We start from the raw sequence: 13126 nt of genomic DNA, 5'->3' as shown, positions 1-13126 counted from the left end.
ACAATCCACTGGCATCCTACTCAAGTTACAGCACTTCATATGTCACAAAATACTTAGCTATAAAATGTAATAGAGAATAAAAGTGAGGGTCAAAGAATGTAGCATTGCAATGGCAGGTACACAGATAGCAGGACTTCCAGTATTGACTTATAAATATATGTTACTTTGGTGAAATAGCTTAAACATTCCTCAGAAGCATTTTCATGACAGAAAAAAATGCAAGTGTAACCTAGAAGCAATTCTAGGTTACAAACCACAAAATCAGAAAATCATGAATACCCTCTGTTGAATTTAATTCTATTATGAGTTAAACAAGTTCTTTTATCTTGTTATCTAGCTCAGCTTCAAAAACATATTACCTGACTCAGTAATCAAGATAATTTCTAGCCACAGTAACTTAGCTACAGAAAGTCAGCATGTGCTCATCAGAAGTGGTTTTCCAGGGAGACAAAGAAAGTATAAGAACTCCTCTTATACTTTAACATTTTGTAAAGGAGGGTCTACAACAGAGGGTATGGATCCCTTCTTGTGACAATTATACAGGATATTACGTAATTTTATATGACAAGATCATGCCATATTTTTAAGTTTATTTAGCAAAATCACCTAATTTAATTAACATCTAACAAACACAATTACTTAAAATCTCGAAGAGGAAGCTACAAGACTAGTAATAACAACTACATACAGAGCAATATAGGCGCTTTGAAGAGTGTGTCCCTTTTAGTACCCACAACTATTCTATGAAGTATTTTCTATGCTATCACTCCCGTATCACCCACTCAAACATGGGAAAACTGGTAAATTCCAGATCACATGGCTGGGATTCCACCATTGGTCTATGTGACACAAAAGTCCAGGCCCTTCCAATTTACTACCTAGGTCTGCTATCACTGACCTATCGAGATATCTGAGAAAGGCCCTGAAGTTGAATGAGGCAGCCATTCTTTTTGGAGACAAACAGTAGAGTTATCCCACCCCGGAGAAAATATAGAAATTTAAACCAGGGTACTACAAAGCAGCTTACACACTACAAATATTTATAACAAGGATGTCTGCTCTTCAAACTGGGGGAGAGCTGGTTGTATCACTGATGTTATAAAAGCCACAAAGCCCCAACTCTAGAAGCTTAATAAATAGCGTTAAAGTAGTTAAGTCCTGCTTTGCCACAAGTAATATGTCTGAAATCCTTATCTTTGGCCAAATAGATCTTAACCTAATGTAAACACTGCTCAGACAGTCGAGAAGTTGTAATAACACTAAATACTTTGCGCGCGTATAAATATTGTCTTTTTGGAGATAAACCTAACAAAAAAGCAAATTCAAATGTTATCTTTTATTTTTAGATCATAACATACCTTTATTTATAGCAAACAACTGTGCATCCTCACCCAAATTTTTTAATTTTTGATAAATGATGAGACCAGCCTATAGAAAAACAGAAAAATGAAAAATGCATACTAAAATCACCAAAATAAAACTCTGACCCATCTTTACAAAAACCTAAAACAGTGATTCCTGAAGCACCCAAAAAGCTGAATTCAGCCTACTATGTTTCACAGTGATTTAAATGTCTTCATTTATTCACCATACCAATTGTGAGAATGAAGAAAAAAAGCAGTCTATGTTTTAAAATAAAAGTTTAAGTTTTCATGTTCTAACACTCAATATTATAAGCAGGTATTAGCCAATCTATAAACAGTCCTAAGTACTGTTAATAGGAACAATCAAGTTACACTGATTTCTCATGAAAATGCTATAAAATAAAAATGCTATAAAACGTGAGCTAGTTATCAATTTTTATGATTTTTTTAAACAGAACATAAAGCAAAATTATCAACCGATTTCTGACAAAATTGAATATTTTTCTGTTTGTAAATAAAAGTTTCCATTCCTAAAGTAGATGCGAAAAAAGGGAGGGAAACAACAAGATAGTCATCTACAAATAAAAGTATGAATTAGGGGAGAAAAATTGACTAGAACATAAAATATACTTCTTGAAAAAAAAAAAAACAACCAATAGTGCAATATAGAAAGATAAGCCCAGATTTCATTATGTACGAATATACTATAAATATGAAAATGCATCTAACAGCAGTGGAAAGCTAAGTCTGGAGGCAATTTTTCTAAATTTTTACCCCATTTTAAATAGAAAAAATAAGGCCAGTTTCAATATAGAAACTATCTTGTCATTTTTTTTATTCTGAAGTTGCTTATAAATCAACATCATCAATACCATTTGTGTGTGCTCAGTCTGAGCTTATTAGCCTTGCATGTTTTTAGAGAACTCACATTTTTTACATACAAATTGGACATTATTTTGGCTTCATGACAATAAAAATAACTAGCACTGAACAATCTGTTGATTGGTACTTGTTCATTAATATTGAGAATTAACAGTTTCACTGAAAGTCTTCCTAAGCATTTTTAATGCCAAACTGATTTAAAATGTTTTAGCTGAGTTTGTGCCACTACCACAATAAAATTTTTCAAAAGGAATTTATCATAGGTTTAAAAATGAATCATATCTAAGGATCTTTGGTACATACATAAGCATCAGTGGCTGCATACAGTTTCTGGTCCTCAGTGAGAGGATAATTATTCCAATTGCTACAGCGGATAGACTTGTCTTTCAGAAGCTGTTTACCGAAGAGGTGTTTAACCAAACCATTGAGGCTCCAGGTCTCTCTACATTTCAGCTAGAAGTAATGAACAATCAACATAGCAAAAATTATTTCCTTCTATTTTCAGATATTCGTAAAAACTACCAAATGACCATGCCACAAATAAAGTTGGAAATGTTCTACCAAAATATAAGGCATAGATAGTCCTTAATATATTTCTTATCATTAGAAACCTCATTTGCAGTCCACATTTATAAGAATTTAATTCTGGAAATTCCCCAATGCAGTTATTAAAATTGTTGGATTATAAAAGTATTGTTCATGGAAAAAAAGTTTAATAGATTGGTAGGCTTTCTACTTCCCAGCCAAATGAATACTTGGCTAAACATGAGAATTTAACCTAATGACAATATTAATAAAATATGTAAAATATGGGTGATGGAACTGATGGTCAAACTTCCACTAAGAGCATAATACCACAAGAGATGCATTATGCTCTCAAAAGAAACAAAAAAAAAAATAGGAATTGGGTATTGATATAAATGGATCAAAGAGATAAAATGCAATATTTAAATTTGCAAATATATGAAACAAAGTGAAATAGTACTAATATGGGGGAAGTACTTGCTTAAAGAAACTATTTGCTAAAGCAATAGATTAGAACTGAAGGTTTTCGTTATGGTACACTCATTTGGGACTTCTTTGTTATAAAAACCTACAGCTTAAATTATTTTTCCAAAAAGTCTAACATTCAGATAGAAGAGACTTTCTATGAAACACATACCTTTTCATTGGCAACATCCGTTAGCTCCACAAAACTCTTCAATTTGATATTAAAGTCACGCAGAAGTTTCCACTGATCTCCTTCAATTCCAACACCTGCTTTTTTAATTGCTTCATTTTCAAGCAACATTTTTAATCCCTGAGGAAAAACTATAACATTTCATTATTATTTCCATAGGTTCTATCAAGTATGATGGATTTATTTTCTACTTATTACACATTCCATGTGTACAGTTAAATCTATGTTTATGTTAAGTTTAAATTCAGAAACACATTCACTATGAGTATTTCTTTTCTTACCTAAAGCAAATAGTCCTTGATTGATAAATGACAAGGAAAACAATCAGTTTGAATCTCTACTAGCACTACAAGTATATTCCTGGTCATTTAGCCCCTCTACACTTCAGTTCTCTATTCTCTAAAACAGGAATAACATCAATGATAGAGATGTGAAAATTAAGCAAAACGGGTATGAGTGAATCAGGTGGAACATAAACCCTTAAACATCAGGTGATGAAAGAAGTGTCAGGTAATTCAAGAACTTAATTTTACAGAAATAAAGTTAATATAATTATTTACCATATAAAAAAATGAAACAAAGAAAAGAGATACCAACCTGACATAGAGGAAATATGAAACAAGTAACATTTGCTCTCTGACACACACAACTGAATTAGTGCAACTCTGCTCAGCTTCCCTTTACTGTATACTGGTGGCCATTCCATGTCAAATCCTACCACATCTCCATCAGACAGACTCATGCTTAAACGGGGGAAAATAACATGAATTAATTACATTAAAATTTTAACTTCGGACTAAGTAAAGACATCATTCAAAAAGTTCAAAAACAAGCCACAAATAGTAGAAGATATCTGCCATACATATAACTGCTAATAAATAGCCAGAAAATAGTAAAAATTCCTTGAAAAGTCAGTAAGAAAAAGACAAATAATTCGGTTAAAAAAAAAAAAAAAACAATGGAGAAAAACATGAATAGGCAATTCCCAAAAGGAAATCCAAAGGGCCAATAAATCCAAACAAATATGTGAAGACATAAAATCTCACTAGAAATCAGAGAAATGCAAATTAAATATACACAATTTCATAGATATTTGGTAAAAATCAAAGCCTCACAACATCAAGTGCTGAGAAGGATATCTACTAGTGGGACGGTTCATATACTAGTGAATGTTTAAATTGGTAAAATCCTCTTGGAAAAACTTTGACAATATCTAGCTAAAAATGTAGAAACACTACGTATGACCTGGCAAGTTTTTCTCATAAATACATGAAACTCTCTCGTATGTGCACAACCAGACAGAAACATTTAAGAATGTTCATTACAATACTCTTCCTACTAGCAAAAATGGAAACAAACTGCATTTCCATCAACAAAAGAATGGACAAATTATGGCATATTGAAACAAAAAATGTTATATAAATAGGTAAAATAGAACTATATATACCAAAAAGAAAAATTCTCAAAAACATAAAATGTTGAATGAAAAAGATAAGTGGTTGAATATACATATAGCGTAATAGTATTGTTTCAAGTTTTTAAATGGCAAAATAATAGGACATATTTTGAAATATAAAATTATGACTATTACAGAAAACGTGAGGGAATGCTAAACACTGAACTCATAATAGAAGTTATCTCAGATGGCTGCAGAGGGGAGAATCAGAAAGGACATGCATGGGGCTTCAGCTGTTATTTTATTGTTCCATTTCTTCATAAAGATTTGAAGAAAATGAATATTAAGATTTAATAAAGCTAGGTGGAAGAAATATAAGTGCTTGTTGTATTATCTATTACTGTTTATATTTGATATTACAATTTTTTTTAATTAAAAATGTATTTAAAAAATTTTTTTAAACTCAATTTCTGCTTCGAGACAAGATGGAATAACAGGTATTCCGATATACCTTTCCTCCATGAACATGTAGAACACTGGACAAAACATATAAACAAAAGTTTTCAGGCACTGGACAACAGGCAGTATAGGATTGTGCTTTCTGAGGGAAGAGAAACAAAGGGTGAATCCTACTGTTGGCCCAACTTTCTGCCTGGAATACTTTCCAAACAGAACAGGAAGGAGAATCCAAGGCAGAGCACTGAGTTGGGGAGATGGAATTCTGAGCCAGAAGTTGGGGAGTCAGGATTCTGAGGCAACTGGAGATTGTGAGTGAAATTCTGGAGAGGAGGGAGCTAGGCAAGCACAGAGTGAAAATATGAGGCTGGACAAAGAACAACCAGGGAACTGTAAGCTGAGCAATTCTGATGGCTCACATAGAAGTAAGAGGCATTAAACTTCTGAAAAGCCAGAGTAGAGATTCTTGTTGATCACCTGGCGCAGTCAGCGAAGACTCCAGAAGGATCGCACCTCATTATAGGGCTAAATTATGCCCCGAGTGAAGGATACTTTAGAAAGCTGTCCTAATAAAGCTTAAAAATAAGCCTCAACATGTAAAACTGACACTTCCTGACAGAGCAAATCTCCTTTCTTTGAAGACAACAAAATCTAACATTCAATAGGTAAAATCACAATGTTCAATCAAAAATTGCAAGCGATGAGAAAAAAACAGGAAAATGTGACCCATAACCAAGGTCAAAATCATTTAATAGAAAAAATAACTAGAATAATGGAATTAACAGACAAGGGCATTAAAACAGTTATTATATGTTCAAAGATTTAAAAGAAAACATGACTATTATGAGAACCAAAATAGAAGATGTTTTTTTAAAAAGAAACAAATAGGGCTGGCCCAGTGGATCAGGCGATTGGAGCTCCGTGCTCCTAACTCCGAAGACTGCCAGTTAGATTCCCACATGGGCCAGTGGGCTCTCAACAACAAGGCTGCCAGTTCTACTCCTCGACTGGCAAGGGATGTGGGCTCTGCCCCCTACAACTAAGATTGAACACGGCACCTTGAGCTGTGCTGCCACTGAGCTCCCGGATGGCTCAGTTGGTTGGAGCACGGGCTCTCAACCACAAGGAAACAAGAAGAAGAAAAAAGAAACAAACAGAACTTCTAGAGGTGAAAAATACAATAAAATTAAAAACTCAGAGGATGGGGTAACAGCAAATCAGACACTACAGAAGAAAAAAATAGTAAGTGAACTTGCAGACATAGTAAAAGAAACTATTCAAACCGAAGTAAAGAGAAACAAAAAAGAATGAAAGAAATAAAAAAAAAAAAGACTGAAAGGAAAGACAGCCTCAGGATCAACGGCCCAGTATCAAGCTATCTAACTTCTGTATATAGAGAGTACCAGTAGAAGATAAGAGCAACAGGATAAGAAAAAAAAATATATTGCAAGAAACAATAAACCCACAGATCCTGAAAGCTCAAAATAAACCACCAAGCATGATAAACACAAACCACATTACACAGGGCACATCATAATCAAAATGTTGAAAATCTGTGACAGCAAAAATCTTTAAAGTAGCCAGAGGTGGAAAAAAAAACCTGCCTGCCTTTCATAAAACATATACAACTCATCAAAACTACATTCTTCAAATCACTTATGCTTATTGCCTTCAGATATGACATACTATTGCACTGTCGCAGGTAAAATGGTGGAGTTAATTTATAACCACAAATAACAGATATTACCTTCTCTGTGAGACAAATTTAGTTCTATATAAGACCCAAAAGTGGACAGATAACTGTAGTGGCAGTGAGGACACCTGAATGCTATTTCTAGAATACATCTACCACCAGAAGATCATTAATAACTTACTTACTTTAATAGCTTACATTACTACTTACAGTAATAGCTTAACTTACTTCTGCTTCTTTAAATCCAATATATAACAGTTTAAAAAAAACAGGTACAACAACTTCAAAGATCAAAATAAATTCCCTACTACTTCTTGTAACATGCTTCAAAAGCCTTAGATTGCATTACTGCAGAGTCCTAATATAACAAGATAATTTTTAAAATATAGTTATTTCTAATGTTATTTTAAGGATCATTTCCTATAATTGTTGCTAACTAAATGCAACAAAGCCAATCACAGCCATTATTCAATATTATTTTTAATGAAATATGAAGGGGCATTAGAGTTTGAATAATTCTTGCATTTTTTCCCCTAAATTGGTGAAATAATCACATGTTCAGTACCTTAAGTATTGAAAGTAAAAAATTAGCTAAAGTAATAGAAAGGCTTATGAATGAATAAACAGGTACATTACAAATTTAATTCAGTGATTTTAAATTTTTACTTAAAAAGAATTAAAATTTATCACTGATATTCTACATACAGACATAATCATCTATTAAACATGCCACAATTGTAAAACTCAGTATACTCAGTATACTTACAAATATTACCACAATAGGTAGTTACCTCCCAAGGGTCTAAATTCAAATGAAACTAGGAAATTCAAATCTCTTACCTAATATTTTCTGATAGGAAAGAAGAATCACTAGGTTCAAAACTGTACACAATGGATCCAGTGAATTCTAAGAAAGGGAGGTCATCTTCAAAAACACTCTTCTGAACAGATGCCTTGAGTTAAATAAAATTCCGAAAAGGAGCAAATAAAGTTCACATTAAGTAATAAATATTCATTAAAATACTAAAGTTCACTGAAGCATTCAAATTATAGTTCTAAGTTTTTTTAACTAATGCCTTATAGACTAATAAAGTCATAGGGACAACGTAACAAAGATAAAGCCATCCATTGTAAAATTATTTTTCTAACAAGCTTATTTGCAAGTAATACTATTTTCATATAAATTTATTTTATTAATTTTTCCTGGAATTATGTTAGTATTCCAGATGTAATAATGCTGCCTTAAAATGCTGAAGACTGAAGACTGGTTGGTGGATCTTAAATCTACAAGGACCTAAACTCATTCAACCATAAAAATTCAGCAAAGTAAATACTGTCTGAATTATTATCTGCATTGCAAACAAGTAGTAAGGTCAACCACCCAAACTTGATAAAAAAGGAATGTATAGAGTAAGAATTCTCATTTTGTAAGCCCAATTGAAATTTAATCCCATTCACCCATTCAGTGACTAGATTCGAGTTCATTCCACAACAGTTCCTCTAACTTAAATAATAACCTGAAGTGTAAAAGTGAGGATTGCCTCATTTTACAGGCAAATTTACATAAAGTTTCCCATCTGAAGGAATAATTAATGAACTGCATACCTTTCCTGCTTGTACAGCAGATGTCGTATTCTGCATAGACATCCATGTAGGAAGTTTCCGCTTCTGAGGTGTTTCCCATTTTTCTTCATTCATCTTTAAAAGGGTCTAGTTGCAAAATCAAAAAAACAATGACTTGTGAATAAATACAAACTCAGAGATAGGTCTGATGATATGATTGAAAAACAAACATACATATTTAAAGTCAGTTATGACGTCTAGGCCCGAATACAGGATTTAAGAGCTGGAATCACAAAAGAACAGATAAAATATGCTAAATCTAATGACTATATGTATATTTATTATTTCTCCTTTTCAAAATAAGTGAGCCAGTTTAACTGAGTTCTAAGGTTCTAGCAGTTTCAAATTCCTGCTATTCTATGACTGATTCTTTCAAGGAATAATCTTTATCTCATTAATAATGAGAATACTTAGGGGTAGGGAGGATTATCCCTTTGTGAGGGGTATAAATGTCTAACTATTACATTGCTTTGTACACCTGAAACTAATAAAAATAATAATAATGATGAGAATACTTGGGTGTATAAACTGCTATAAATTTTTGACATCTTTAATTTCCTTATCATCTATCTGAAGATAAAAATAAACTCAGCAAACTGTTAGATTTGTTCACAAGTCTACTTGAAAAGAAATTTTGAGAAAGATAACAGCTTTTCTATCTTAAGGTGTTGTGTTTTGGAGAGGGGGGTTGTTTTGTTTTGTTTTATGTTCTTGGCCTAGCAAGTGAACAAGTTTCCCTAAAAATAAGAGTTTCCTAGAGGATTTTTTTTTAATCTGTTACTAGTTTTGAGGGCTGTCCTCAGTGTAAATCAAAGTTCAAGAATGGTGATAGAAAACACAATGAATAAAGGGATCATGACCTATTCCTTTTGTTAATGGTAAAATGGATCTATATCCATGTGACTTATACTAAATTGAAGTAGCTTTAGTTCTTAATAAAATTCTTCAAACCCCAACTGTACTAACAATTATTTCAAATTTTTAGGAAACGGGCAGAAGTTTGAACACATACCTGTAGATTCTTATGATGAAACATGTTTATGGGAAATAATCAAAACAACTATTTATGATTTAGGGGTAGCCTGTCATCCCTATTAATATTTAGCAATAAAAACTCTGAAGAAATTAAACAATATCCAACAAGTATCCATTTTAATTGCTCATTTTGCCAAGCATAAACCCCTAAAAATGAAAATATTGATAATTTATGGAAGCAAAATTTAAAGATTACTTTAGCAAAATTTTCCACATAGAACAAACTCCACCACTCTTATGTATTAGGAAGGAAAAGGTTAACCGCAGACTAGTAACTCACTCTTCCTTCTGAGGGGGGGAATGAAAGATCTCAATCAGGAATCCTGGAAACACACTAATGATCTCAAACCAGATGATAGCCCTGTAAACCTACCTATGGTATTTAAAACAGAAAAATACCAAAGAGGTATATCAAGACAGTCAAGTAAGCTGTGTAATTAAGAGAATATAAAACAGGAGATCCAAAACCAAAACAACCACCTTTGTGCAATTCTTTTTTGCACACATTGCTCAAAACTACTGTTATTCCAACCCACAACATGTCCTAACATAGAAGAAAAGGTCATTTTGGGGATCTGTGTCTAAGAGTTTGGGGTTCCAAAAAAGAAATATTCCATCTTGGTGCTTGCCTGTACTTTTTTAATCATTAGCAAAGTTTGGAGCTGGGTAAGATCTATGATTCACTAAATCAGAATTTACAACTCAATTCTTGGTGTTAGCACCTGCATTATATGTAATAAGATAAAATGAGTAAAATATACTCATATATGCTTTATTCACTGTAAAGGCATTTTACAAATGTTAGTGGTTATTAATAAGTTTACATTTGCCACAAATGAAAACCTTTGACAGGAGTCGAAAGTTGGTCCCAAAGTGTATATACGTATATGTATATGGTCTGTTCTTAAACATTTCTTTTTTTCAGTTTTAGTTGACATTCAATATTGTTTTATATTAGTTTCAGATGCAGTGATTAGGCATTTATAAAATTTATGAAATGATCCCCCAATAAGTCTATTACCACTTGGCACTATACATAGTGATTACATTACTGACTATAGTTCCTATGCTGTACTTTACATCCCTGTGTGACTTTTTTGTAACTATCAATTTGTACTTCTCAATCCCTTCATCTTTTTCACCCAGCTCCCAACCCCCTCCCATCTGACAACCATCAGTTTATTCTCTGTATCTATGAGTCTCTTTCTGTTTTTTGTTTGTTTGTTTGTCTTGCTCTTTAGATTCCACATATAAGTAAGATCATATGGTATTTGTCTCTCTCTGCCTGGCTTATTTCATTTAGCATAATACCATCTAGGTCCATCCATGTTGAAGGAATGGAAAGATTTCATCCTTCTTATGGAAAAGTAGTATTCCATCGTATATATATGTGCCACATCTTCTTTATCCAATCACCTACTGATGGGCACTTAGGTTGCTTCCATATCTTGGCTATTGTAAATAGCACTGCAGTGAAAACAGGGGTGCATGTATCTTTTCAAATTAGTGTTTTAGATTTCTTCGGATAAATACCCAGAAGTAGAATTGCTAGGTTATAAGGTAGTTCTAATTTTTTGAGGAATGACCATACTGTTTTCCATACTGGCTGCACCAATTTGCAATCTCACCAACAGTGCACGAGGGTTCCCTTTTCTCTCCACCCTCCCCAACACTTGTTTTTTGATTTATTGATGACAGCCATTCTGACAGGTGTGAGGTGGTATCTCATTGTGGTTTTAATTTGCATTTCTCTAATGATTAGTGATGTTGAGCATCTTTTCATATACCTGTTTATCATCTGTATGTCTCTTTGGAGAAATGCCTATTCAGGTCCTCTGCCCATTTTTTTCCTTGAATTGTTTGTATTTGGGGTGTTGAGTTGCATGAATTCTTTACAAATTTTGCATATTAACTCCCTGTCAGATGTATCATTGGTAAATATCTTCTCCCATTCAGAAGGCTGTGTTTTTTTCATTTTGTTGATGGTTTCCTTTGCTGTGCAAAGACTTTTTAGTTTGATATACTCCCATTTATTTTTTTGTTTGTTTCCCTCGCTCAAGGAGACAAATAAGAAAAAAATATTAGTAAGAGAAATATCAGAGAGTTTACTGCCTATGTTCTTCTAGGAATTTTATAGTTAGTTTTGGGTATAGTTATATTTAAGTATTAAGTATAGTAGAGTTACATTTAAGTCTTTAATCCATTTTGGTCACAGATTAAATGACCACAGATGCATGGGTTTATTTATTGTCTCTCTCTTCTGTTCCATTGATCCAAGTGTCTGCTTTTATGCAAGTATCATGCTGTTTTGATTACTACAGCTTTGTAGTATAGTTTGATATCAGATAGCATGATGCTTCCAACTTTGTTCTTTCTCAACAGATTGCCATGGCTATTTGGGGTCTTTTATGGTTCCATATAAATTTTAGGATTATTTGTTCTAGTTTTGTGATAAATGCCTTTGGTATTTTGATAGCAATTGCATTGCTATCTATAATTGCTATCTATATCTACTGCATCTATAAATTGCTTTGGGTAGTATGGACATTTTAACTATGTTAATTCTTCCTTTTCATGAGCACGGTATATGCTTCCATTTATTTGTAAATTCTTCAATTTCTTTCTTCAGTGTTTTATAATTTTCTAAGTACAGGTCTTTAACTTCGTTGGTTTAACTTATTCCTAGGTATTTTCTGTTTTTGATGCAATTTAAATGGAATTGTTTTCTTAATTTCTCTTCCTGATAGTTCACTATTGGTGTATAAAAATGCAACTGATTTCTGAATATTAATTTTGTATCCTGTTACTTAACAGAATTCATTTATCAGTTCTAACAGTTTTTTTGGTGCAATCTTTGGAGTTCTCTATATATAGTATCATGTCATCTGCAAATAATAAGTTTTACTTTTTCCTTTCCGATTTAGATGCCTTTTATTTCTTTTTCTTGTCTGATTGCTGTGGCTAGAACTTCCAGTACTATGTTGATTAAAAGTGGTAAAAATGGACATCCTTGTCTTCGTCTTGATCTTAAGGAAAATGCTTTTAGCTTTTCTCCATTGAGTATGATGTGAGGGTCTGTTCTTAACCTTAAAATATATTTTATAGAGTTGGAAAACAAGATTTTGCTGTACGCAGAGTAGATCATTTGCAAAACTTCCATCAAATTGAGGTTCCTGCAAATAACACATAACTCTATACAAACAACTATAAACTCCTAGAATTTCATAAGAAATTCATTCACACTGCCAAAACAAACATAAACTTCAATAATGCTTTACTACAGCCACCTACAACACTAAAAGCACTTTAATTTGAAGTGTTTAATTTTTAGATGTAAATACTCTCTTTTGAACATAAAATTCTGTCTAGATGCTTCCAATAAAAGAATTTGAAAGTAAACTTGTTTACAAACCTAACATCTTTGTCAAATTTACTTAGATCTTGGGACAGACAAAAAAAACATACAGAAAATTAAACTTGCAGAATAATTTGCAATA

General features: G+C 32.7%; 1 protein-coding gene across 7 annotated transcripts in view; it reads right to left on the bottom strand.

The window, feature by feature from the left end:
• WRN (WRN RecQ like helicase) overlaps positions 1 to 13126 on the bottom strand; it is a 134952-nt gene that overhangs the window by 92063 nt on the left and 29763 nt on the right. For 6 of the 7 annotated variants that reach the window (XR_013993210.1, XM_081046237.1, XM_081046236.1 and 3 more), the window contains exons 2-7: positions 8577 to 8681; positions 7812 to 7924; positions 4024 to 4169; positions 3409 to 3557; positions 2550 to 2699; positions 1359 to 1428 (exon numbers count right to left, since the gene is read on the bottom strand). Coding sequence is in view for 6 of the 7 variants with exons in the window: in XM_081046237.1 (XP_080902363.1) it covers positions 1359 to 1428; positions 2550 to 2699; positions 3409 to 3557; positions 4024 to 4169; positions 7812 to 7924; positions 8577 to 8669 (721 nt within the window). In the remaining variant the exon portion in view is untranslated. Of the gene's footprint in view, positions 1 to 1358; positions 1429 to 2549; positions 2700 to 3408; positions 3558 to 4023; positions 4170 to 7811; positions 7925 to 8576; positions 8682 to 13126 lie in introns of those variants that run through there. The other variant, XM_081046241.1, reaches the window with a different exon arrangement.

The sequence above is a fragment of the Rhinolophus hipposideros genome (genome assembly GCF_964194185.1).
Source record: "Rhinolophus hipposideros genome assembly, chromosome: 4".
NCBI lineage: Eukaryota > Metazoa > Chordata > Mammalia > Chiroptera > Rhinolophidae > Rhinolophus > Rhinolophus hipposideros.
The sequence above is the reverse complement of the archived record's forward strand: the minus strand, read 5'-3'. Positions and strand labels throughout refer to the sequence as shown.